At 45.6% G+C, this 26335-nt stretch overlaps 2 protein-coding genes and 2 pseudogenes across 7 annotated transcripts in view; 1 reads left to right on the top strand and 3 right to left on the bottom strand.

Annotated features, from left to right (window-relative positions):
- Positions 1–506: 506 nt before the first annotated feature.
- Positions 507–4181, top strand: HIGD1B (HIG1 hypoxia inducible domain family member 1B). Of its 2 annotated transcripts, XM_039846760.1 has the most exons (4): positions 507–1055; positions 1908–2057; positions 2897–3031; positions 3654–4181. In XM_039846760.1, exons 2-4 carry the CDS (start codon positions 1958–1960, stop codon positions 3716–3718), a joined length of 300 nt encoding a protein of 99 aa, XP_039702694.1. In that variant the 5' UTR covers positions 507–1055; positions 1908–1957; the 3' UTR covers positions 3719–4181. The 2 variants fall into 2 exon arrangements, with proteins under 2 accessions (XP_039702694.1, XP_039702695.1); XM_039846761.1 differs by having other exon boundaries at positions 507–2057.
- Positions 4182–4268: 87 nt separating this feature from the next.
- EFTUD2 (elongation factor Tu GTP binding domain containing 2) overlaps positions 4269–26335 on the bottom strand; it is a 37652-nt gene continuing 15585 nt past the window's right edge. For 2 of the 5 annotated variants that reach the window (XM_039846748.1, XM_039846747.1), the window contains exons 5-28: positions 25808–25883; positions 25265–25330; positions 24469–24504; positions 23284–23374; positions 22402–22484; positions 20136–20302; positions 18317–18441; positions 16201–16264; positions 15723–15813; positions 13999–14134; positions 12689–12816; positions 11541–11734; positions 10527–10638; positions 9971–10111; positions 9215–9316; positions 8173–8255; positions 7628–7714; positions 7269–7395; positions 6978–7065; positions 6229–6347; positions 6011–6105; positions 5369–5522; positions 5076–5183; positions 4269–4731 (exon numbers count right to left, since the gene is read on the bottom strand). In XM_039846748.1, coding sequence (XP_039702682.1) covers positions 4636–4731; positions 5076–5183; positions 5369–5522; positions 6011–6105; positions 6229–6347; positions 6978–7065; positions 7269–7395; positions 7628–7714; positions 8173–8255; positions 9215–9316; positions 9971–10111; positions 10527–10638; positions 11541–11734; positions 12689–12816; positions 13999–14134; positions 15723–15813; positions 16201–16264; positions 18317–18441; positions 20136–20302; positions 22402–22484; positions 23284–23374; positions 24469–24504; positions 25265–25330; positions 25808–25883 — 2569 coding nt within the window. In that variant the 3' untranslated portion in view covers positions 4269–4635. The remainder of the gene's footprint in view (positions 4732–5075; positions 5184–5368; positions 5523–6010; positions 6106–6228; positions 6348–6977; positions 7066–7268; positions 7396–7627; positions 7715–8172; positions 8256–9214; positions 9317–9970; positions 10112–10526; positions 10639–11540; positions 11735–12688; positions 12817–13998; positions 14135–15722; positions 15814–16200; positions 16265–18316; positions 18442–20135; positions 20303–22401; positions 22485–23283; positions 23375–24468; positions 24505–25264; positions 25331–25807; positions 25884–26335) is intronic. The other 3 variants (XM_039846746.1, XM_039846749.1, XM_039846751.1) reach the window with 2 other exon arrangements.
- LOC120589292 (uncharacterized) lies at positions 12295–12413 on the bottom strand (annotated as a pseudogene).
- LOC120589315 (uncharacterized) lies at positions 14800–14918 on the bottom strand (annotated as a pseudogene).

The raw sequence follows: 26335 nt of genomic DNA on the forward strand, positions 1-26335 counted from the left end.
GAAGAGATACATCAGCTGCTGGACAAATTTTCAGTGTTGAGAAGCCCTTTAGGACAGACACACAGGGCTGCGAGGGTAATCTAGGGAAGGAACAAAGGCCTGGGATGGATTGGGACTCTCCAGACTGCATTTCAATCTTACTCCATTTGCTTAGCAAGAAGGTACTTTTTCTTCTAATCGGGGGTGCCATGATGGATCAGCAGTCCTAAACTTAAGAATCAATCCGGAGAGGGGTTCAGCTTGGCCAGCCTCCTGGAAAGCAGGTTAGGAGTACAAACTTTGGAGCCAGCCAGACCTGGGTTCAGATCACAACACTGACATTTGCTAGCTGTGTACCCTTGGATAAGTCATTCAGTTCAGTTCCTTTGTTTATGAACAAACTGCTACTTATCGTATAGAATAGTTGAGAAGTTTGAAATGTAAATACCTAGAACAGAACAGGCACTAATGCTAGTCATTGTCATCTCTAACCAGAGTGGGCATTAACCCCTAGGCGGTATAAAGAACTCTGGAAAAGTGAGGGAAGTTCCAGTTGTTTCAAACTCCTGAACAAATCTCCTTGGTCCGGAAAGCATCCCTGAAGGGTTCAAGACCAAGACCAGAGAGCCTGCATCCCACAATTGGAACATTTATATCCCACATTGTTCATAGGAGTATTTGAGGCGCTATAACTCAAGGGAGAACTTAGCATCTCTACCCATCCTTGCCTCTATCTTCCCATCTCAGTTCTCCATATCAAACCCTCTCTGATCCGGCCACTTATGTCCATGGGAATTAAAAAATTAAATCTAGTTAAGGGCTCGCTTCTATTTGGTCTTTCATTACTCTCCAGTGCTTGGAGCCCAGCCTGAAACTCAGCAGATGGGGGGTTAAGACTGATGCCCTGTCCTATCTCCTCCCCTCTCCATTCCTGACTTCAAAGTCACCATAAAGCACAACACCGCTTCCCTGACCCCATAGTGGCAGCTCCATCATCAGCTCTCGGCCGGTTCAAAACAGCAGACGCTGAGCCCTGGCCCAGCTGCTGGCAGTCCACTTTCTAGCCATCTCCTGGGGTAAGCACCAGCATGCTAAGGACCTGTGGGGCCAATAGTCCTTGCTCCTCCAGGAGAGGAAAGGCAACTAGAAATAGAAGTTGCCTTAAGCAAGGAGTTGACTCATGGTTGGACTTAGAAAGCAGCCTCCAGGCAGAACCCCTGGTTTAATGACCAGGACTATGGGGCTCTTATTTGTGATCAGAGCAGATATTTACAGGAGTTAGTAAGTAGAACAATAGGGATCACCAGCCCAGGGATGGAGGCAGGGGGTTGGTATTTGCTAAGTCCCTGGCAAGAGATGGACCTGGAAATGGGAGCAACTCAGAGGCCACAATTTCTTTCGTTAGTATTAATATCCAAAATCTACGCCAAAGTATACACAAATCCACGTCCAGTTATTTTAATGGCTGGCTCTGGTGATTGGATAACCATGCTGTAACACTGTCTGAGACAGCTCTGGCTCCCTGGAGTCAGATCCCACTCTGTAGCTCCCTTAGGAGCTACAAATGCAAGGCCAGTTGTGGGGGGAGGATGGGGGTGGTCCCAAGATTCAAGGCCTATTCCTCCCACCCTCATCTGTGCGTTTTTCCAGCTGCTTTTCTTGGCCCAAGGTTGACATTCATAGGGATACAGATGAGGGACGGGGAAACAGAAAACAGTGAAGTCAGAATGAGCTGGGGAAGAGGCAGATGTTAGGAAGAGATGGAGAAATGGGGCTAGTGGTCCAGCCCTCGGAGACAGGACACCTGGACATCTTTCCAAGTAGTGGTTGTGTTGGGCATGGTAAGAGATGGTCTTAGCAGGCGACTTCCTCCTTTCCACCCCAAACTAAGGAGCTTGGAGTTCTGATTGTGGGGTGCCTCCTTCTAGGGCTGGGCTGAAGACTAGGAGGCCCAGCTGCTAACATCGGGGGCAGGACCATGTCTGCTAACAAAGGCTGGTGGGTGCCGCCCAAAGGTGAAGACAGTGTATCCGAGAAGTTCCTGAGGAAGACCAGAGAGTCTCCACTGGTGCCTATAGGTGAGTGGGAAAGGAAGGACTGGGGGATGGGGCGGGAGCTTTCTCTTAGAGAACATGTTTCCCAGTCCTTCCAAAGAATGAAGCAGAGAACCAACATCTAGAAGAGGAGTGAAGCGACCAACAGCAGAGGTGCCAAGGGATAAAGGGACACTCCCATACAATGAAATGATCCGGATGGGTAAAGGTGGTGAACAACTGAGTGCACAGGATAACTGAGTGAAACCAGGGGCATCAACACCGTCAGGAGGAAAGGAGCAGTTTGGGTTTCCCCAGGGCTTCTTTCCTCAAGGCCCTGGGAAAGGAGGAAGACAACTGTACCAGCATGTGGGAGCCAGCAACCTTTGAAGAGCCCAGAGCAGAGCTGATGGGGTTGGGGGGAGTCATGATGATGCGCTATTTGTGAGGGAGGGGAGTCATTGGAGGGAGGCAGTCACTTTGAAAACACCGTTTAGAGCAGCAGTCCCCAACCTTTTTGGCACCAGGGACCACTGCTCTTACGACTCTAATGTCTGATGATCTGAGGTGGAGCTGGGATGGTGATGCTAGTGTCAGGGAGCAGCTGCAAATACAGATGAAGCTTCTCTAGCTCGCCCGCTGCTCACCTCCTGCTGTGTGGCCCAGTTTCCTAACAGGCCACGGTACCAGTCTGCAGCCTGGAGTTTGGGGACCCGATTTAGAGGAAATAACTCACTAAACCAATGATACCTACTCCCCCGCCCCCATGAAGCACCAAAGCAGCTGTTTATCCAGATGCCTAACCTGCCTAGGTGAGGTATCTCTCATCGGGAGAAGAATGTGCTTAGTGGATGAGGCCCAGGGATCATGTTCTCTAACTACAGGCCTAGGAGGCTGCCTGGCGGTGGCAGCATACAGGATTTACCGGCTGAAGTCTCGTGGTTCCACCAAGATGTCTATTCACCTGATTCATACCCGAGTGGCAGCGCAGGCCTGTGCTGTGGGTGCAATCATGCTAGGTGAGTAGCTTGGTGCGGACATAGGAGAACGAGAGCCGAGTCCTGACAGTTAAGGGACCATGATTTCAGTCCTTGTTTCCTTTACAAGGCTCCTTTGTGGAGTTCTTGGTACCGAGACATTTTCAGGATGCCCTTTTAATCCCCCGTCCCAGGCCTGTGGGGATGGTGCACAGTCTGTCCTACAGGAGAGAAAAACCATGCAGCAGAACACATGCTGAATTTCTCTTCTTCTCTGGATCAAAAGGCAGACAGCTACTTAACTAGTTGTGTGACAGTAGAAAATCTCTTTTTCTCATCCTTGGTTTCCCCATGTGCAACAAAATAACCACCCTTGGCTTGCCTACCTCACGGGCTGCCGTTAGGTTTCTGATGATTTCTGATAGAAATACCCGTGAAATGCTTTGTCAAACGGGTCATTTCCCCGGGCTGTGTGGTCAGGTGCTTGTAGCAGCTGTTGAGCTCTAGGGCAGAAAGATGAGCAGAGAAGCTGGACTCTCAAGGGACTGGCTGGAGACAGATCCCTAGGGCTCCAGTTGTTACTCCTCTCTGGGACACCTGAGAGAGTCAGAGGATGGGTGAAGCGTTCAATGCCAAGGGGTATTTTTCCTTCTCCCTTACACAGGTGCTGTGTATACAATGTACAGAGACTACATCAAGAGAACAGCACAGGACACGGGGGAGAAGTAGGGCTCCTACAGCCGAGGCACGCAGATCGTCTCACAGTGATCTCTGGTATGCTTCTAATAAAGGAGTTTCTCAGAAAATCAACAGTCTCTTCTTCAGCTGGGGGAGAGCAAAGTAAGGGATTGGTAGTGGCTGGTGGGGGACTTAGAGCAAATATTAGGTAATCAAAGAGTTCTAGCCCACAATTCCAAGGCAGGAGAGAATCTCACAGGGCAGAAGCGGACGTGCAGTAGACATCTGGTCCCAGGAACCCAACAATTCCCAAGCCGGCTCAGGCCCACACAGAGAGCATGGTACAGAGGGCAGGACACCAGGAGTGGGAGTAGGTCAGTGAGGAGGCCTCCATGCCCATGGGAACACTGAATCAAGGGGCAGGCATTCCTCTCACCACAGGCTGCTTCCCTGGGGACCCAGGCAGGAAGAAGGCTGCAGCTGGAAGCAGAGGCAGCGAAGCCTCATGGGAGACGACATATATTCAGAACCCAATTGCTGGGACTAGACTGTACTAGAGGAAAGGGGGCAGAGGGGCGGGGATGAAAGAAGCAGAGCAAGGCAGAGGTCAGAATGTTCTGTTCACTTATAAACCACGTCTAAGGTCAAACTTGTAAAAAAAAAATTTTCATGTAAATTCTGAGGATAGGACCCCTTGGGGTTAAACACGTTCATCCCCTTCTTCCCTGAGTCCAAGCTCCATTCTGTTCCCTGGGAATGAAGCCAGGCACAGGCTACAGAGGGAACCAGGAAGTCGAATGCGCCTCCCTTACTGGGCTCTGGGTTGGAGGCTCTTGGTTTGTTCGAGATGGCCACAGCAGTTCCCAGACACTCTCTGACAACATGGAGTCCAAGTCACTTGAGGTTTCAGCTTCCAGTCCAGGATACAGCCCACTGCAGGGAGCAAGAGTTGCCAGAAGTCCCGGCACTCACATGGGGTAATTGAGCACAACATCCTGCTTGGCGAGCTCCAGCAACATAGGATCATCGAAGAACTTGCTGATGCTCACGTCCTCACTTAGGCCCTGCAGAGGGTGGGGGCAAATGCAAGAATCAGCTCTGTTTAGTGGGGGCCATTTGACACCTGCACTTGAGTGGGAAGCTGGTGGGGGGTGGAATGTCTGCCGAGCTGTTTCAGGGGCCTGCCTTTAGGTTATTGTCACTGGGGAGAAGGCCTCCCTTTCCCAGCTGGACTGGGCCCCAAGTCTGGTTGCCTGAGGCCTGTACAGAGTGCATCTTACTACACTGTATAATAAACTGCTCTTGGTCTTTGGGAGAAGGGTCCAAAAGGAAGGAAAGAAGAGAGATAAAACTCCCACTGAGACCCAATGAAGGCTGAGGGGTGGAGATGGGCCTGAGGGACACATACCTTCCTACGACGGGTTTTGATCATGAATTCCCGGGCCAAGTGAGGAGCTGGCTGTGGCTCCAAGGGGCGGATGACAATGCTCTTATCCAGAGGATCACCAGGAACGATCTGAAAGGCAAAGGCATTTTCGATGGTCCAGGCAGACCCCCAGTGCATTTGGACCTGGAAGCAGGACTCTTCGAGGTTGGAAATGAGTCATGACTGAAAGGGGAACATGTCAGAGGGAATTGGCCTTGTAGAGGTGGGAGGCCAGCATGGGAGGCCAGGATGGCCAGCCTGTACCATTTTCTCACCTGCCAATGGTGAAAGACAGACAAGGAAAAGGCCTGCCCCTGGGTGTGAGTCCGCAGATCAGTCTCAAAGCCAAAAGAATCAATGGCAGGGATGAAAGCTTTGATGGTGTAGAGAGGGGAGCCTGGGATGGGTGCGTCCTGAGTCACGTGCCCCCTGAGACAGAACAACAAAGGCTGAGTTCCTAGTCCTACAGAGGCCAAAAGCAGAGAAACAATCTGCCCCCAAATACATCCCAACTCAGAACTACCACTGGAGAAATAACAACTGTAAATGCACTACGGACGGCAGAAAGGGCTGGAGCTCTCAGTGTAATTCCCGGCAGAGGTCAAAGGGGCAGTGACCTCTGGGCCAGATGGGAACATCGATGGGCAAGGCTTTATAGACATTGCCATCACTGACATACTGCATCACTTTCCTCAGGAACTCTCTGAGGAGGGGGCCCAAGAATCGCAAATTTTAATCTGCAGGAAAGCTGGGGATTTCCTCATTCCTATTCCTATTCCTACTTCCTTCTGAAAAATCAGCTCATTAGCTTTCAGAAGTGGAGAGGGCAGGGAGGCTGATCCCTCCACGGTAGCGGAGTGACTTCCTGCTCTGCTCTTGTTCTCTGCGCTCTCCCTAATGTGCTTGGGGCTGCTTACCTGCGCCTGGCCAGGACAGTATAAACAGCAGAGACACAATCTGCAGGGGCCTGGACCTCTACAAAGTAGTAAGGTTCCATCAGACGAGGAGTGGCCTACAACAGAGCAACAAGAAAGGGTTCCTCAGCTTGGGGAAGGCTGAGGACCGAAAACCTGGATAAAGGGAAGACTGAGGGGCTGGGCTCGCCTATGTCCTGGCGCAGCACAGCCCTACTCACCATGAGGAAGGCAGAATAGACGACTCTCCTGGCCGTGGGGATGATTTGGCCGCCGCCCCGGTGCAGGGGCTCCTGGGCAACCACTGCATCTAGGATCTTAAACTTGACGTTTCGAATCACTGAAAAGGAGATGGGGCAGCTGACTGGGTGATTCTGGTACTAATCAAGGGCCCAGGGGCAGAGCAGCAAGGAGCCTCTTGCAGCCTTGCAGTTATCTTGCGGCCACAAAAAATAAGGTATAAAATTGCCCTACAGATGGGTGTTCTACCCAAGGCCTGTAGCAAAAAGGTCAGAAGTTAACCCTATGTTCATTGTGTTTGTTTCAGGCCATGTTCAACATCATAAGCTCCCATAGAAGTTTTTGCCTGCCTCTTTTGCAGACATTTAATTATTTTTGGATATAGAATAAGTTCTAGAAATTGCATATTTGTTTCCGTCACGTCCAATTCTGGTCTATAAACCACTCCTATCCTCCTCTTGATACATCTTGGCAAACACATTTCTTCTCAGGAATGAGGAACAACTAACTGTCAATTTAAAAATGACTTCATTTCCAGGGTGTATGAAGTGGTAGTAACAGGATAGGGAGGGAGAAGGGAGGAAGATGGCCCAGGACGTAGGATGGCCCTGTGTGCCCCAAGCTGCTTCTCCTGCCAGGTCCCAAAGATGATGCCATCATACCTCATACACCCAGATGCGATGACCCTACAGGACTAAGGTGGGAGAGGTGGAGAAACTGGTAGACTTACATTCATCACAGAGGGGTCCCTCCCTGGTTCCCCACTGGAAACCTTGAACGATGCTGTCCTTCACTGAGCCAAGAAGAGCCTTGTCCACCTGCATGAGACATAAGGGCCCTTTAGCAGTGACCCTGGCGATAGCCAAAGAATTTAGTGGGAGGAGAAGGTAGGTACACTAGTGAAAGGATAGTCTTCTTCAACAGAAGACACAAGATACTTTGGGGGAAAAAAAGAACACTTTGTAGTTTCTTCCGCTTGAGCTGCGAGACCACCACGTGGCTCCCATCAGTTCTGCTGTACCTCAGAGGGCAGAGTATCATCCACCAGGATGTTGGGGCCAGTGGCATCAGGGCCAAAAGCCCAGATGGAACGAGCAGCCAGCAGATCCCAATCGTATTTGGTCTGGAAGAACTCTCCCAGCTTCTTCCTGGGAGAAGAGACAATGGAGGGCTCAGCCAGCTCTGTGATTGCTGGCTCCTGGGGCCATAAATCCTGCCTTTCTGGAGGGCAGTCACCTCAGCCCACCCACACCATGCCCAGGATGGTAGAAAAGCAGGAGATAAAATCACTTCTCAGAAGGATGTGTGGTATGAGAAACCTGGCAGGTAAGCTGCGGCGCCCACCTTCTTTCAGCCCTGGAATCAGAGGCATGTTCTCACCTGTTCCATGTGATCTGTACCACCTCGTTCTCGATGTCCTCAGCGAGTCCCTTCTCGAGAGGCTCAGCAATCATGGTGATCTTGTTCCTAGTGAGAAAAGAAAGAAGAAATGAGGCAGGTTAGCAGGACTAGCACTCTAAAAACAGGGTGACAAAGGGAACAGCTAAGGCAGTGACATCGGTGAAAGCCACAGGGGCATAGTAGAGCCAAGAGGGCTTATTTTCTGTCTTCTTTCATTTGAATCTACTGTTCTTTAAAAAAAGTAAGGTTTGGGGCAACATTTTAAAATAGTCATATTATATAGAAAGGAAAAGTGGCAACTGTGAAAGTCAGCCTGAAATAGAAAGTCTTAGGGCAAAGGATTCCATAGTAGCGTGTCCAAAGCCATAATGGGTCACAAGCCAGGGCGAAAACTCAAGTATCCTAAACACCCCCATCCCACGACTTTGAGATCCCTGTTTCCTCAGTGTCTGTGACTGCGGTGGAGTTGGTGGGGAGGGGAGAGTGCTCTGTCAGTCCCAGGGCCGCTATGAACCCCAGCTTACTTCTTATTGGGTGTTTCAGCAAAGCATTTGAGGGAAGACGTTTCCACCACTGTCTCACAAAAGGTGACAACGGGGTCAGCCACCTGGGAAACAAGATAAATTACTAAGCGAGTTCTAATTTTGTTGGAAGGACAACCTTCTGCCAAAGGGAATTCTCAGGGCCCCTGACACTACCTCTGGGAGGTCCTGTGAGAATTAGCATTAGTGACAAGTAGAACAGGAGGCTAAAAGCCTGTACCCTCACTAAGAAACCCGAGACAACTTAGTGTAGTGCAGCATTTATGTTCCGGAGCCCAGAGTATGTGGGGATCAAATTCAGGCCTAAATTATAGTCCCCCAAGGTATCTTTTTAACATCCGTTCAGCCGTCCCACCACCACTCACTGAATTAGCTCTGCGGGTGTGTCAGAGCTGGTACTAGAGACTGACGGAGAATATCTGTTCCCTTCTCAACCCATAATGTTTGGGTAGCACAGTTCCTCCCTGACCTCCCACAAGGCCTGCGCCCAAGAAACTCAGCTTCTTTCTTCTATAGCACCAGTCCCGGGCACATCGGCAGAAGAGTCTGGAAGGGTACTTGAAGGGAAAATGTGTGTCTCAACTGGAAAACTGAGGCCATGCAATGGCCAGTTTAATCGAGGGGCTACGTCAGCACTTGACAACGAATCCAGGGGAGCCAGGCTCCACTTGCTCCTTGAAACCATCCACTCTGAGCCTTAATCACCGTAGACGGGTTAATTGTGCAACTATATTTTTCAACAAATGACTGAGATTAACTTTGATTTGGGAGCCTTGACTTTATATATATATATATCACACTGAGAATAACCTTGCAGAAAAGGACAAACCAGATCTCAAATACCTCTCCATTCTGAGGGAGCAACAAATCATGCTTTTCCCAAACAGGATCTCCTCTCCTAGTGCACCCCATTTTCCTGGACCTTCCAGGGGAATCAAAGGTTTGGCTGCTTGTAAAATCAGTCTGGAGCTATGAGCCAAGCCCCTGGCCAGGCAGGTACTCAGGAAAAGGGCCATTGCTCTACCTTGATGTCTATTTCTGAGTACATCTTCCGCAAATCGTGCATCACACAGTCCAGGTAGAGCTCCCCAGTACCCAGAATCACGTGCTCGCCAGATTCTTCCACCTGAAACACAAAAGCCCTGGTGGTCGTGGCCTGGACTTTCTTGTGCCAGCAACAACAGACAGAAACAGAATCAAGGCTAGAACTCAAAAGGAGGTGCCCAAAGCCACTATCAGAAACGGCCACTGCTCAGCATCAGTTCCAGCCTCTTCAAGGAGGATCAGTGGGAAGAAGCAACCTATGAGTCAGTCCTCAAGAAATCTGGATCACTCAGCACTGTGCCACTGAGTATAAGGTCACCAACTTAATTTCCACCTTAGCCATTTAGGGAAAACCCTGCCCTCCGTCTGGGCACAAGCTGACCCTTTAGTCCTGGTAAACTACATAGAAAGGTATGTTTGTGGGCTGAAGGGTGCAGAAGGGTCAGAGTCACTCACTTTTCCTTCTGTATGTCCTGGAAAATCGATGCAAAGTGAACTCCAAGGAAAATCTCTTCCCTATCTAGACACGTGTGGAAGATGTACATGCTTGTTTGTGCCCCCCACCCGATGGCTCTCATTCTGCCTTCAAATGACAGTGACAGATAGGGATTAACTCCTGATACAGGCTGCTGGAAGCAGCAGATCAGAGACACCAGATGGACGTGAAGATGTGGGCAGCACAGACCACTTAGCTGAGCAAGTAGGGCTGGGCAGCTGCTGCAGGCCGCAGACCTACCTTGGTGGTGAGGGATGGATAGCTCTTGTTGACCTTGCGCAGACCGTCCAGCATCTTGGGCAGCTCTGAGGGGTTGACTGGCTCCACCGCAATCTTGATAACAGATGTGGTGTTGAATTTCAAGGGCCGGAAAATCTGAGCCTGAGATCCAAAATGTAGAGGCGTGAGGGCATCTGGCCAGAGTAGGCACAGAAGGTACAGAGGTAAGAGAGGAGCTGAGGACTTGCTTAGGAGCAGACTATTCTCCAACTAGTAGCCACAGGGCTGCTTGGAGGCAACCTGAAGGGCCATTTATTCCCATGGTTTTTGGCAGAACAAAGAGACGAGCGAAAGAATAAAAGGAACTCCTCTTAATTCCCAGCACCTGAGCTGAGTACAGGGAGACTGCAGGAAGGTCAGGTCTCAAAGGCTGAGACTGTGCTGAAGCCTGGAACCAGGAAGTGGCAGTGACTCCAGGTTAGTCCCCTGCAAGGTCTGCTGCTTGTTGCTCCCACGTACCATGGTTCCTGTGACCCTCTAGCTCAAGCCAGTCAAGCTACCTCTTCAGAAACTGTACCTCCTCATTGCCTCGAGGTTCGGTTATGGTCGCTGTCTTCACGATTGGCTGATCGACACCTTCAATCAGAACCCAGTTGCCAGCAGGAACACGGTTCACCTCAATGTGGTACCTGAAGCAACATCCAACAAGGAGCAATGGAACTTGGGCGGAATATTCATTCCATAAAAATGTACTCAGAGCCAGGGTGAGCCAAACAGATACATTCTAGCAGATGAGGGATGCGGTAATCAATAATATAACCACATATGTATGTAGTTACAAAGTGATAAGTATCATGAAAAGAAAAGTGCAAGGTATTATAAGAGGACAAGACAAGACGATCTAGCTTAGTTGTGTGTTGGAGGTAAGTAAGCCGAAGCGAAAGGTGTAGGATGTAAGGAGATGCCAAAAGCACCAGAAGATAGACACTGCAACTCTTCTAGCTCTTCTAGCTCTTCGATTTTCTTCTGCCCTCCAGTGACTGGGTGGATTTGGAGGAGAGAATTGGCCATCCGTGAGGTGCAGCACCCATATCAGGAATGCCCCCGTTCTGAGATGCCAAACTTAAGAGCTGACGAGCGGCTCAGAGGCCCAAGCTAAGTCTGATTCTGCAGATGGGGATGCTATAAGAGATCCAGCAAAGTCGCCTCTCTTGGCTGAAGAATAGGCAGTGGAGGTGGGAAACAATTTCTTTGGGTAAGAAACATAAAGGTTATGACTTAAAGAACACAGAAGAAAAAGAGGGGCTTAGATGAGTGAAAACAGAAATGCTGCTACGAAAGTTCATACAAGCCATCCAAATGTAAGGTAAGGCTCTGGGCATTATCCTAACAGTAGCTGTCTTTGGACCTACTAACGTTGGGTAGTAAGAACTAGAAGTCGATGGATCTGCTGAGGGAGGGTCACCGTGGCCCCTACTGAAGGGAGTTAGCAGCTATTATGTTTCCAGGGAAGACCACCCGTTCCAGTCTCTTGGGGCCGTTCTAGTACAGAGGCCAGGGCAGAGCCCCTAGTTGCTCTGGTTGGCAGTACCTGGCCACGGAGATCCAAAGGCGGCCCACAGTGCATATCTGGGAGTCTTCCTCGTCCTCCAGGGTGTAGTTCTCACCCAGCACTTTCACAGGCTGCCCAGCATGGATGGTGCCACTTAGCACTCGACCAAAGGCATGAAATTGAACTCCATCATCTGTGCTGTACATCTTGGTAGTATGGCACATCAGGGGACCCTGGAGGAGGGGACAGAACACAACCTCAACCACACATACTCTCTGGATAATACCACTGTCTCCACTTCCCTTGCCAGGAATGACACGAGGAAGTGGCCCAGACCTACAGGAAGATGCAGTGATATCCTGGGAAAATTCCAACCACATTCTCCCTCCTGCTTGGTTAATAGGTGTCAATGTCATAGGGAAAAAAATTTGGTTCCTTTTTTCTGGGGGGAATGAGGGAAAAAGGAAAGAGAAGCAAGTTTAAGGTGGCAGATTGGCACTGTTAACTTGAGAGATTATAAGACTAACTTGCTCCAAATTTCCTCTGAAGATGTAACTCACAGTTGGTTGTATGTTTATGGCAAGAAACTAGACTGTCTAAGAATGGCTGGGAAAGAGATTTTTAAAGGCTGGGAGTGACTAGATGAGCAACCATTTGCTGAATCTTTACTATCTGTCAGGCACCACGCTATACGCAACTGTAACTTTTTTTTTTAGGCGAGGCATCCCTTTGTTGACTTCACAGATTGCAAGGACCTTGTCAGCTAACGATTCGCTATTTTTTAAAATTTTTATGCCTACAGCACCTGGTCTTCCTAGGTGGTCTCCTATCCAAGTACTAACCAGGCCTGACCCTGCTTAGCTTTTGAGATCATATGGGATCAGGCTTATTCAGGGTGGCATGGCCGTAGAGAATACTTTCTTGATCTTACTTAATTTCCGTAATGACCACACACATATTATCAGCCTCATTTCACAAACCAAGACACTTAGACTCAGAAAGATCAAATAATGTTCCCCAGATCATACCACTGGTAGTGGTAACATTAGGCTTTGAATTCGGGTCTGCCTATGCTCCTGGGAAGGGCCATGCAAGGAAGGGGAAGAAGGTATTACCCTTATGCCCAGAAAACAGTATCCCCACATAGGGGAGGGCAAAAATCAGAACTGGAGGCCATGTCTCCTTACATCGGGGTCACAGTCGCTCATGGCTTCACCGAGGTCGGAGTCCACACCGCCGGTGTAGGTGTGCTCAATCTTGGACTTGGCACCCACCTTTGGAGAGGGGATATGCTGTACACACATGTCCACAAAGCCTGTGGAGGAAGAGCAAGCCATTACTCTCACAGGGAAAAGTGAGAGGTGAGTTACTCATCCACTCATGCTGGTCAGAAAGCTAAAAGGGAGGGGACTGACTTTCTGCTCTAAAAGCTATGATACTATGATTCTGGGGGGGAAATGATACCCCATTTCCTGGGAGTATGCTGCTAAAAGGCTGGGGTTACACTGATGCCAGGAAGAACAAGAAGGTCTCAGCAGTTCCTTGGAACTCAGCTAATAAAAATTTTCAGGTCTATCAATCCATGACCTGTTATTGAACGTAAGCACTTACTGAGCACTTACACAGAACCACGTACCCATCTCTTTCTAGATCTACTTAGAATAATCCCCGAATTGACTCTTCCCCGGTGGCAAACACTCCATATATTTCTGTTCAATAAGTTATCCTGTTTTTCTAATAGCCAATAAGCCATACAAGGGAGAACCTCCATTGGCACCTTGGGGCAGGTATGTCTGCTTTTATGTCAGATTGATGGCCAGCCAGGAATGAACTTCTAAAATTATGCACTTTGGAGATTCAGTCACTTAAATCTCACTAGACTCAGAATTGAGAGATTGCTGAATGGGCCCCTAAGCCATCGCCTTTTCCACCTGCATTCTTTTACAGATGAGAAATTAGAATCACAGAAGAACTAGGTGGCTGGCCGAGGGTCACCCCATGGAAGGGCCAGGACCAGAGAAGGATGAAGACTCAGGTCTTTTCTCAACCAGACCAGGGTTTGTTCTACTATATCACTTGCCTTCTATGTAACTAAAATACAGGAGAGAGGAGCTCAAGGGAACGAGAAATTTGAGTCTACAACATGTTTCCCAAGTCTCAGCCTGGTGCTTTTCCCACTGTTTCACATCACCCACGAGTCCACCTTCTAGACTACCTGGCAAAACCACCAGAACCTCAGAATCTGCTTCCCCATCTCCTCTTTTTGCACGCTCCTTCTGGTAGGGAAATGTAATTGCTTTTGTTTCTCAAGATAGAATTCTTGGTACCATCCGCTAAGGAAAACACTTAGGAAAAAACCCAGGTATTCTGTATCCCAACCTGCAGTTTATTTAAAAGCCTCAGATCTCTGACTGCCACTGTGGAGTAAAGTTTCACATGACACACATGGCAGGACATAATGATGGTGATGTCAAGGGGGCCATGAGCTCTTTTTTACCTGTGAACTCGCCAAAGAACTTTTTACAGACCAGCCTGAGCAGGGGACGGATGTTCAGCTTCAGCTCCTCTTTGGTCAGGTGGATGCCAAGCTCATCTAGGGTCCTCGGGAGGCTGGTGTCCACATCACCAACAACCTGTGACGGTACCAGACACCACGTCAGCTGTACTGACAGCCCCACTGTGGTGCTATGGAGGAGGACAAGGGAAGGCCAATAGGAAATTTGAAGAGTCACTACACTAGGTTCATGTCTATGGGGAGAGCTTTTGGCAAGGACAACAATTTGGTTTCAGGGAAATCTTTGATACCTATTCTTCAAAGCCACTCTGGGCGAAGCACGCTTGGTTAAATGCCCACACCAGCTAATAAACCTGGTACTCTGAAGTGGACTGCTGTCAGTGCTGCCCCCTGGTGTCTGAAAAGCAGCATCTCATCCCACTCAAAATCCCTTACGCTTCTTTCCCTATTTAGAGAAATCTCCTATTTAGAGGATCATTGCACTAGAAGGAACCAAAAATGGTCACCTAGCAGTCCATCTGCTGTCAGGGCAGGGCCAACCTAAATTGTCCTCAGCAGACTCAAGGTCTCTACTGAGACAGGTTCTATAAATTTCTTTTATTAATCCATTCCAGTCTGACACAAGATACTAAGTATTTTGTATTTTTTAGCGCTAATAAATTTTAATCATATTATTTTGTCTTGTTGCTAAGTTTTACTATTTTTTTTTTTTAGGCGAGGCAACCCTTGGTTGACTTCACAGACTGCAAGGACTTTGTCAGCTTACAATCCCTTACTTTTCTAGGCCTATAGCACCTGGTCTTCCTAGGTGGTCTCCCATCCAAGTACTAACCAGGTCTGACCCTGCTTAGCTTCCAAGATCAGACGAGATTGGGCTTGTTCAGGGTGGCATGGCCATAGACTAGTTTTACTATTTTGTCAGCTGGAATGGCCACACACATTTCATGTATATGCATGTGTTCACTGTGCACAGTGCTTATTAAACACTTACATATTTTATAATTGTCTTAAGAGAAAAGTCTGTATGAAAATTCCTGTACAACATTATTACCTTTTCAGTTCTACCTTTTAGGTAGCACAAATCCATACAAATGCAATGTTATACTCTTTTCTTTGGAGCAGCCCACATAGTTTATATCCTTACCACTGTCTGATGCAACCTATTCCTACTGACAAACATCACGTGCCCAGAACAGTCATTAAAACCAAGTTCACGTCGCCTTTCTTTTAATGGCTGCAAAATACTTTATTTTATGGTGTGTACCGTAATGCATTTAAACAATTCTCATTGATAAACATTTAACTTATTTCCAGATTTTTTTTTCTTTTCCTATATATATGGTATAACAAATAAACATGCATACACAATTACATCTTTAGTTTAATCCCCATAAGTGAAATCATCAGTTCTCGAGAGTCACATTCTTTTGAACAGTCAAATCTTTACACAAAATTTCTTTAGGTTGTGCTTTTTCTTTCTTTTGTACATTCCTGCTTCATCCTGAATTCAACAGCACTTAGAGGGCTGCAGTGTTCTAGATCCAGAAGATTGGTGACCAACCATCTTCATACTATACTTAGTAAGAAGTATATTACTAACCATACCTAGTAATATAAAGCTGAGCAAGTTTAGGGGCAGGGGCAAAGTCCAAGTTCACCTTGAGCTTAGAAGGGCAGACCTGAACCAGACGGCCTGACTCACTCACCTGAGCGAGGATTTTATAAAGAGGCTCCAAGATAAACTCCACGAAGCTCCTCTGGGAGCTGCTAGTTGGGGCCTTTTTTGTGAACTTTCGCCTAAAAAGGAAAAGAGTTATTTATGGGTGATCCAGGAGGGAGATTCTGCTGTTATTGACCTCCAGGGTATATTACCTAAGTTCGGAATCTGAGCAGGGCCAAGGGGAAGGAATGTGTGTGTGAGAGAGATCATAAAATTTCCCAAGAGACCCCTGGCATATGGTTATGACTCTCATGGATGCCTGAATTGAGCCGTAAAGACCTCAAGAGAAACTGCCTCGCATTCTGTTAGAGCTCATGAAGCCAGCTTACTTAGATGAGGGAAGATGGTAGCTCATGTCTAAGAAAAAAGTAGGTTTTTAAACTTCAGAAACTTTCTCTGTCAGTCCTCACTTACTGGGAAGATGAATCACCCCTCTAGAGAGCCACTTCCCACATTCTACTTACGTCTTGGGGTTGAAGTAGATGTCACCCCAGAGTCTTTTAGCAAATTCCTGGTAGTTAATGTCACCTATAAGAGAAGCCATACAATTACAATCTACTTAGCAAAGTATTTTTTGAAATTCTCTTTCAGGTGCCATGAGTGTTTCGTAGCTGAGGAATTCTACCACCTTCCTTTCCAAGGTCCCTACGTTTCCGTCTAAGTAGGCAGGCAGACAAAGACACAGAAGCACAAAGAAGGACAAAGCCTGTGAGTGTGGAACTCCTGGCTCCCTTCTCAACACTTGTCTGAGCCCCATGCCCTTCACGCGGCTCCCCGACCCCTAGGCCATTGGAGCTGACTCCTCCTCTGAATTCCTTTAGCTCTATCAGCCTACTGTCACTGTCACAGTGAAACTGCTGCAGTGGCTAAGTGGCCCTCAGCCCACACTATCTCACATTGCCATCCATCACTCTGTAGGATTCTGTGTACCACTGGACGAAGTTCCTAGAAGCCAGAGATTATTCATCATGCTTTGTTGTACTCCTAGCAAGACGACATGATATCAACTTTGGCGGTATGGTGTGAAAAAAAAGCACCAAAGTGGATTCTACTCCCACTCCATCAAAAACTTCTGGGCATAGTTTTCCCGTATGTCAAATGAAGGGAAAATATTCAGTGGTCTCTGGTATTCCTTCCAGTGCTGACTTTCTAGAAGTCCATGAAAATGATGTTGGAGCCCACAGGTGACTTCTTCATAAACCAACAGCAGGTTCCAAAATGAGTGATAATCTCTCCTGAGGCTCAGAACCATTTTCCATCAGAAAATGAATCATCGATATATTATAATTATAGGAAGTCTTGGATATTACTTTACATGCTGATCCAAAAAACACTGAAACATATAAACTGTTTAGATGAATTTCATTTATTGTCCATCTATCCATTTTTTTTAAAGAACCATCTGGAAACAACCGAAATATATGCCTAATGATGGGAAGATGGTTAAGTTATAGGACATCTATACAGTGGACCAATGGGCAGTTACATAAAATAATTTTTTGTAAATAAATTTTAATGAAATCAGCAAATTCTTGTGATGTAATGCTGAGTGAATACTTATCCTGTTATGTATTTTATATATGTATATGAAATATGATCTCACTTATGTAAAATACTAAATAGAGAAAGGAACTATAACGAAATGTTTGTAATAGTTATGATAATGAAGTTATGAATAAATTTTGCTTTCTTGACTAGATTTTACTGTATTTCTTTACTAGAGTTCACTTTTCTTCAATGAGGATGTTGTAAATAGGTATGCATATATTAAAAAAAAAATACCGAGTTTTATCTACCCATTTTTTTTCACAAGAGCAAACACATCCACACTGAGCATGAGACAGGACAGCTGACTGGCAAGGACAGAGTCCCCAGAGCTGCCAGCTGGGAGACTGCTCGCAGAGCCTGTCTTTTCCGTTCTAAAACGGGGTGATCGTAACCCCTCTAAGGAAGTATAGGATTTGACACACACAGCGCTCAGAACACGGTTTCTCCTGGAATCTGAGGGAACTGGGGAGGCAAGAGGTGGAGAGGGGCACGGGAGCCTCTTGAGATGGTAAACTGGTCCCAGGGCTCTGGTGTCGAGGTTCCTGAAATCTACAGTCACGCATTCAGGCATTCCAGCAGAGGCTCGTTCGCACTCACTGCGTATCTATCATGAATCCTCAAGCTGGCTGACAAAATTTCTCCATGCCTAGATACAGATGGAAAGGCAGCTAGAAGCACTACCAGTGAGGGAGAGTCCATCTTTGAGGAAGAGATCTGAAGGGGCTTTGTGAACATGGATAATTTCTTTTTGACAAAATCTGACTCACTCTAGGAAAGATTCTTATTCCTAGAGCTCTTTCTTCATTCTTTTCTTCCCAGTCTTCTTTATTTTTCTATTGTTTGGCAACCACTTAACCTGAAGAAAGGGTCTAGGATCCAAAAAGAGCCCCAAATGTGACAGTGACAGTTGATGAAATGCTCCCCGCGACTGGGGACTGTGGCATGAAGCCAATTTCTAAACCATTCAGCAGGAAAGGCACACATGACTCAGGGGAAGCTGGTGAGACAGACTGCCAGCCAGAACTTACTTACCAAAGGTGTCAGCATAGATCTTGGCAAAGGAACCCAGTGTGAAGCAGATGCTGTACTGGGAGCTGGAGAAGCAGACGTTGCCCAGGAGTGGGGACAGGATCAAGTTCTCATCAGTGGAATACATGCTGAAACAGAGACAGTCATGAGCGCACAGCCAGGCTGACACACCGCCAAGGGTAAAGGGCAGGGACTCAATATCTCAGCTTCTCTCCAGCCATTGCCCTAAGATGGGGCTTACATAACAGTCAGCTTTGCCAACGGCCTGGACCAAGAAAGTGACATGATGGAGCTGTTCTCTAACTCCCAGTAACAGGCTGATTTCCCAGAGCTGGAAATGCTCTGCACAATTTCCAAGAAGTTAACTGCACAAGACAGACAAGGGGAAACTTGGAGGGCAGTGACAAAGGTTTCAGACCACAGGAAATGAATCAAATATGATCAGAGAGAAATACATTCTGGAGAAATCTCAATTTTACAATCACAAACAGATGTAAACACCCGTATCAATGAATGAATGAATGAGTGAATAAATAAAAGAGAAAGTAACTTTGCTCCCCACTCCCAACACCCTACTCTTCTTTATTCTGCTTTGTTTGGTTTTGTTTTACAAATTCGCGTTCACTGAGATTAAAAAAAACTAGTTGTACAAAGGGATCAAATCTACAACCCTAGCTTTAAGGACATGCTGTTTTGTGGAATTTCTCAATTTAGAAATAAAAGTGTTGGCTGATAAAGAGCAGTCCCCACCTTACTACACCGTACTCCCAAGTCATGCTCCCCAAAGGCACATGCTTTTAACTCCTTTAAAGCTGCTTTTAGAGCACTGACCTCCATATTTCTAATGTTTATGTTGCTATTTCTTGTTTCGAGGTTCAGGTATGACTTTTTGGTAAAACAGCATTTAGCCCTATTCCACCCCATCTCCCCTTCCAAAGAAGTTTATCCTTGCATAATTTGGACTCCTGATGTTTTATATTGATCTCTAGTCATTCTCAGCCTTTCCAAAGACAGGGAGAAGATATTCCTGTTGAGAATTGGTGCTGCAAACCTGAGCTGCTTCTGAATGTAAACCTGGCTCTGGCCACCTAGATGCTGTCCCCAATCCTCAACTGGAGAGGTGTTCTCTCAGTAGGAGGGGCCTCCTTCCAGGCTCTTTGAGGGGTCTCAAGAGGTCACCCAGTACATCCTTCAGTGTACAGATAAAACTGTCTTTAAGACATATTTAACCTAGTCTTCAAAGCCACCTTGATACTGTATTCTGGAGTCTCCCAACCATCACGCATACTTCTTGATCTAAGCCCATCTTGTAAAGCAGCTAGATCTTCAGAAATGACAGCCAACAGTTCCTTTATTTACTGAGTCTGTGCTAATAAGATAATAACAGCTAGCATTATTCACCAATCAGTTATTGTACGCTAAGCACTACGTTAAGTGTGTTACATCAACTATCTATTTAGTTTCTTATAACATCTCACTGGGCAAATATTATTATCCCCTTTTTACAGAAGCAGAAACTGAGGCTCTACAAGCTTAAGTAATTTGCTCGAATGCACGTGGTTGGTATGAGGGGAAGATGAGATGATCCTAGAGCTCAAGGTATTGCCCATGATACTAAATTGAAGGTTTGTGTTAAGCTGCGCAGAGAGTTACTGAGGCCAAGGCTGTGGAGTCAATTCCTGTGGGGCCATGGAACGAGCTACCAGTCCGTCCAACATGCTCTTCAACGCATGCCAAGGAATCAGAGCTGCTCTCGGAGGTGTTCGAGGTTAAGATTTATAAAAAACCAGAGTCCCCGAGGACAGTGCCAGCATCCCTGTACCTTATCAACCCGTTGACCTCATCGACGATGTGGCGCAGCTTGTAATAAGCATCGGTTGGAGGCAGCTTCAGCTCCAGGATCAGCCGGTCGATTTTGTTGATGCACACAGTGACCGAGAGCCTCTCCTGCACCGCGTGCTTGATCAGCCGCTCTGTGTTCAGCATCACCTGACAGACACAAGGTGGTAAGGGCAAAAAGGGCAGAAAAATCCAGAGCAAAGACAAAGAGGGTACTATTTTAAAATCGAAAGTATAAGGAAAAGAGGACCTGGGGAACTATCGTTGGGTAGAAGAAGAGAGTATCCTGCCCAAAGACAAATTCAGAAACTTTAAGAGGGCACCTTGCGGAACTGAGAAATGAATAAACACACTGATGATGCTGGGGCCAGGTTCCTCTGTGCTGGAGAAGAAAAGGAGGCTTAGGAAGAAACTGTGGTGCTGAAATGGAATTGTGGGAATTAGGATAAACCAATGATTTCTTCTCTTTTGATTGTGTTAAAGATTTTTAATATATATGTATAGAAATAGCTATAGATATGATGGGTATATATATTATCTGTGTTCAATGAAAGGACCTAGAAGCAATGTACACCAGTAACAACAAACATACCCTGATCTCTGTTTCTAAATACCAGTCCCCACTCTAAGGAGCCAGAGCTCCTTGGAGAAATAGCTGAGTCCAGGATTGGGGCAGGGAATGTATAAGATGAGTCTAGAACATCTTTTTCTGCCTAAAAGGAAGGAAGTACTCCAAAAAAAGATGGGACATGTCAAAAGGAAAAAGGAGCCAGCCTGAAGGAACTCTTATTAACCAAATCTGGGATAGCTAAAGTATCAAAATATATAAGGATAGTAATGAATTATAACCCACGAGTAAAAGAAATATCTGTATCCATACTGATAATAAATAAGCAAATGCAGGAGAAGGGAAAACTCTTCTTTATAATAGAATCCCAACCAATAAATAAAGAAGAAATAATAAGACTTAAAAAATCACAACTTGCAATTATTATAGAAATAAGCTAGGAATGATCAAGATATGATAAAATTGAAGGTAAAGTTTGATAAGGAATAGAGCGTGTAACAGACTCAAGGTACTCTCCACAAATTATTTATTTCAAAGGGAAAATCGTAACTTTATACTGGAGAAACCTGGCAGACCCGCCTTAACCAATTGATCAAAGTTAACACTGTCAACAACGGGATAAAGTGACATCACGGGCCTCCTGGTGTGATGGGACCAATGAGAACACAACTATACTTATGTAGTATTCCTGCCCAAAATAACCTGAATGTAATCACGAGGAAACATTATACACACCCAAATAGAGAGACATTCTACAAAATAAATGGCATACGCTCTTTATGCTAATGTCATAAAAAGACCAAGAAAAGTAAAAGAGCAGTTCCAACTAATTAAAAGAAACCAGAGACATGAGGACTAAATGTTATGCAGCATCCTGGATCAGGAAAAAATTCTACAGAGGACATTATTGGGGCAATTAGTGAGACTAAGATCCGTAGAAAAATATCTGCACAAAAATATTGTATCAATGTTGAAGTCTCTGATTTTGATAACGGTACTATGGCTATGTTAAGTAAATGTCCTTATTCTGAGGAAATACATTCTGAAATATTTATTTTCAGATGGTTCAAGGAGGAAATATATGCATGTGTGAGAATATATGCATATACATACAAAGAGAGAGAGAATTACAAAGCAAATGAAGGTGAGTTCTTTGTACTATTCTTGCAACTTTTCAGTAAGTTTGAAGTTATTCCAAAATGAAATCAATTTAAAAAAAGAGCAACTCTGGCTCCCTCTGCTGGCTATCTCACCAATGACAACATGAATGAGGTTAATTAGCCAAATTACTTAATCTTTCAATTTAGAAAGATAAAAGACACCCTGGGCCTTTCAACTTCAATCTCTCTTTCAAGCTTAGAAAAACTCATTAGCATTTAAAATCCATTTATATGAATATATTCTCTTCCCTCCCTTTTATTTACAGCTGTCATTTTACCATTGTGTTTCCTGAATAACAATGGATCTTATCATTTTGAGCTTTACTAGGCAGGGCGTGAGGGACTCACATTGAGAATTAATTTTGAACTTCATTTGCTGCCCTAATTTTAGAGTGAACATGAGCCTTAAGCCCACAGCTTTTCATGTTCTCTGGCTCCCGGCTTGCTCAGTGCTCTGGGTATTGTGTGAAGCAAACCTAACAGGGAAGAAGGGTCCTAAGAGACAGTAGAGTCAGACTCACGCCCTCAGCAGCATCGATGAAAAGGACCACTCCATCTGAGATACGCAAGCCAGCTGTGACCTCATCAGAAAAATTCACATGTCCTGTAAAGGAAATACCAACTAAGTAGCCACTTGCATGGTGGCAGGACGAGGCGCAATTAACTGGTAGGTGGTCTGAAGAGCACTGCAAAGCATGTGATTCCCCAAGATCCCCTTTCCCTTCTCCCCACAGCTGCCCGCAGTGTATAAAATTCCACCATTAGAGTCACATACTTGGATTAAACTTTTACCCAGGAGGTCCCCAAACATAAAAAGAACCAAGTGTTTTTTAACTAGGAGGGCATAACATATTCACATTCACACATGAGCTTAGCCTAATCAGCAATAAGCAGAGTTCTGTGGGACAGAAGACAATCTGGACAGGAAAAAGGGCAAAGAGGGGCCTGGAGCATGGGAGACAGTACTTGGCAAGGTGCTGCTGGTGGCGGGGAGGGCTGACAGGTATGAGGGCATTGGGCACCTGATGGGGCAAGGAAGTCCAATCTGTCAAATCCTAAATTTTCCTATTTAAAACTCTGCTCCAAGTTGGTCCTTTCCAAAAGATAAAGTCAGCCACAGGGCAAGGAATGCTGCTCCCACTGGAACGAGTGTGTCCCCGAGCGGTTGGTGTGTTGCTCCCAAAGTCTCTTTCAAAAGACTGAGAGTACCTGAGGCTGGGGACCACAGATGACTCACCTTGTTACCCCAGTGTCTAGCATGGGGCCTGACACAGATTGAAGTGAATAAATGAATAAGATTCCCTAAAATTTAAATATTCTAGAGCAAAGAAAGGAGCAAAATAGAAGGCTTGCTAATTAACCAGTGAGAAGCGAAGGAGACAGCGAGTCAAGGAGTGTCCTACCTGGAGTGTCCATGATATTGAAGAGGTAAGATTTTCCCTTGGTATCTGGCAAAACCACTGTCACAGGAGTGCTTTTGATGCCAACACCTCTCTGAAAGTCACAAAAAGAGAGTGGTCAAGGCTTCTTACACAAGTGGGTTCATTCCGCTCTTGGGGCTTGCCAGCTGCTAGTAAACTGCACTGCTGTCTCTCCTTGTAGTGGGTGTGGTTTTTAGCTAGGTCTCTTACCAAAATGACTTTGAAGATGAATATCTTGGTGTTAAATAGGATTTTTTTGGAGGGGTTGGTTCAAATACAAAAAAGTAAAAATAAAAATGAAGAAGCAAGCAAAGCAGTATTAAACCTTAACAGAGAATCCAGAGTCCTAAAAGCTTATCTTCCTCATAAACTAGAAACGAAAATAATAACTAAGCACTATACAAGTAAAAAGAAACAATCTGGGGGCATTTTAGTATCAGAAAATATTACGAAAGCTTTAACAGGGAATAATTATTAAACTCTAGTCAAATAACTCTATTAAAAACAATAGTAGCTAACATTTGCTGGTTGTTTATCATATGCTGGCACTATTCAGAGTTTCTTTAGTTAACCCTACTGATGTACTTGAGCTTTCCATGTGGTCGTTCAAGACAAAGAGACAGAAATAAAGAAGGTGAAAGAGAAAGGGTTAGAGGGGAGGAATAAAGATCCAGATGGAAAGAAAGAACCAGTCGGAATGGGAAAGACAGTGATGTATGCTTACTTCTTTATACAAAAAGAGAAGTACAAAGACAGACGGACCCATTCTCAAAGAGATCTACTCCTAGAAAGAGATCATCATATAGATGAAGTTATCTTATAGATTTGAAGGATGTTGTCATTTAAAAAATCATGTTGAGCTTCTTTCTGTATAACTTACGGCAGAAAGGTAGATGTCACCTCTTAGTATCTGCTCTATTAGGTCAAATTAAATCCAGTCATGGACAGGAGGTTCCCCCCTTTACCCTACAGCTTGCCTACCCAGCTCTCTTTCAAGTTATAAATCATGGGATGTCTGGGAGAAGCAGGGAGATGAAAAGGTGTGGTGGGGTGGGAGTGGAGGAGGGGTGCGGTACGGTCGAAAGTGTTATCGTAAAAGTTCCCCTACGAAACTACTGCTGCTGGGTCTGGTGTGGGCAACAGTTGGATTTCCCAAGGCACACTTACCTCTTGCTCTGTGAAGAGGATGTCAGTGTAGCACAGCTTAAAAAAAAAGAACTACCGTTACCACCTGAATTCAGACTCCTCTTCTGCATGAACCATCAATCACTTTTCTTCACCACCTCCCAACTCAAGGGTTTCTGCCCCAGAAGGAGAATAGATTGAAGAGAGCAGGGTGTCCCTACAGAAATTCCAGACACTGAGAGCAGTGTCCTCCCAGATGGAAAATGCTCCTGGATGTGTGTTTTTTGGGGGACTGGCGGTGGTCACTGAAGACCAGGTATGGCTGGAGAGCTAAATTATATTAAATTCACTGAATTCTTAGAGTGGTAAAGGGAGATACATCCAGCCTTCAAGGAACCCCCGCACATCAAAACAGTCAATCTGGCAGAGACTGAACAATTATTGCTCTGAGACCTGCAGCCACACTTGGCTTCATTCACAGGCATTTAAATTTATCATGAAAAGAACAAGGTCCAATTGTATTATATTTATAGAGGAGGCTTTTAATATTATGACAGGAAAAAAATAGGCTGTAAATGTCAGGATATATCAGAACAGAGGAGGGATCTCAAGTGCAGAGCATATCATCGAAAAATACTGCAAGTTAATATTCTCTATGCTCCTAAGAAAGTTGAAATTATTTTCTTAAAGGCTATTAATAGAGATTACACAATTATAAAGCAGCACTTTGTAGGCGTCATTATATATAATGACAGGGAGAAGTTGAAAGAAGAAGAGAGACACACCCCTGTAGATTCTGAATGGTTCATCCCATACCCTCAATAGAATTTCTACTTACATCTTGGTCATAGCGCTTTCTGATTTCCGGGTGAGTCTGCTCTATTAAACAATCTACAAAACACGTCTGAAAGGAAAGAGAAGGTTAAGACCTGCCGACCACAGAGGAAAATCTACTCTACCCTTCCCCGAGCTCCCAACATACCACACATTTAGAGATAAGGAGAAGAGAACCAGGAGGATTATGGGACAGCGATGGATTAACACTGAAGCCACAGGATTATTTTCAAATGAAAGATGCAATCTTTCTTGGACAAGCATCTCCAGGGAAATGAAAACATATAAAATCAGAGCAAGGCTCAATTTTCCCTCTTCCGTCTAGATGTAGACACAAAGTTCAGACATGCAAGTGGCTTAGTAACAGGCTCCATTCGCTGCTCAGAAAAAGTGAGAATGTCATAGTAAGGTTTCACAATGGGCATGGAGGCCCCCCACATTCAAGAGGTCCAGCTTTCTGGGCTCAAACCCCAACCTGTGATGAAGGCTTAAAAAATGGGCGAAAACAAAAAGAAACCCTGTTCCAAGTAGTCAAAAGTTTTCTAACCTTGCCGTGATGAAGGTGGCCACAAAGGGTCACATTTCTGATGAGCTCCGAGTTATCCATCAGATCTGCCAAGAAGCTAAAAAGAGGGGGAAAAAAAAAAGAGAAAAGAGACTTTGGCAAAAGTTTTCACATGGGGAGTGGTGCAAAGGTGTTTTAGGCATTTTTGGCCAGGAACAATTTTCACACCACCAGGAGAACGCTCAGAGGCAGACGACGTGAATTTCTACATCTACACAGTTCTAGCTATGGAAATCGAACAGACTTATCCATGTGGTGACACAACCCATGAAATGTCATAAGGATTTCAGCAGTAAAACAATGAGATTTAAAAAGCAAGGAAGAAGAAAAACAAAACTAAATACCAGAACTAACGCACGTATAGAAATAATATCCCTTCAGGCGAGATGCTACCCATTTATTCCACTGATGCTAAGGAGACTTGAAATCACTTTGGGAACTTCGCTTTCAAAACTGCCGTCAGAGCTAGTTAACAAGAAAACATCAGCGCAGTAACAGTGCTGAGCAGAG

The sequence above is a fragment of the Pteropus medius genome, unplaced genomic scaffold (assembly GCF_902729225.1).
Source record: "Pteropus medius unplaced genomic scaffold, Ma_sr-lr_union100, whole genome shotgun sequence".
Classification (NCBI taxonomy): Eukaryota; Metazoa; Chordata; class Mammalia; order Chiroptera; family Pteropodidae; genus Pteropus; species Pteropus medius.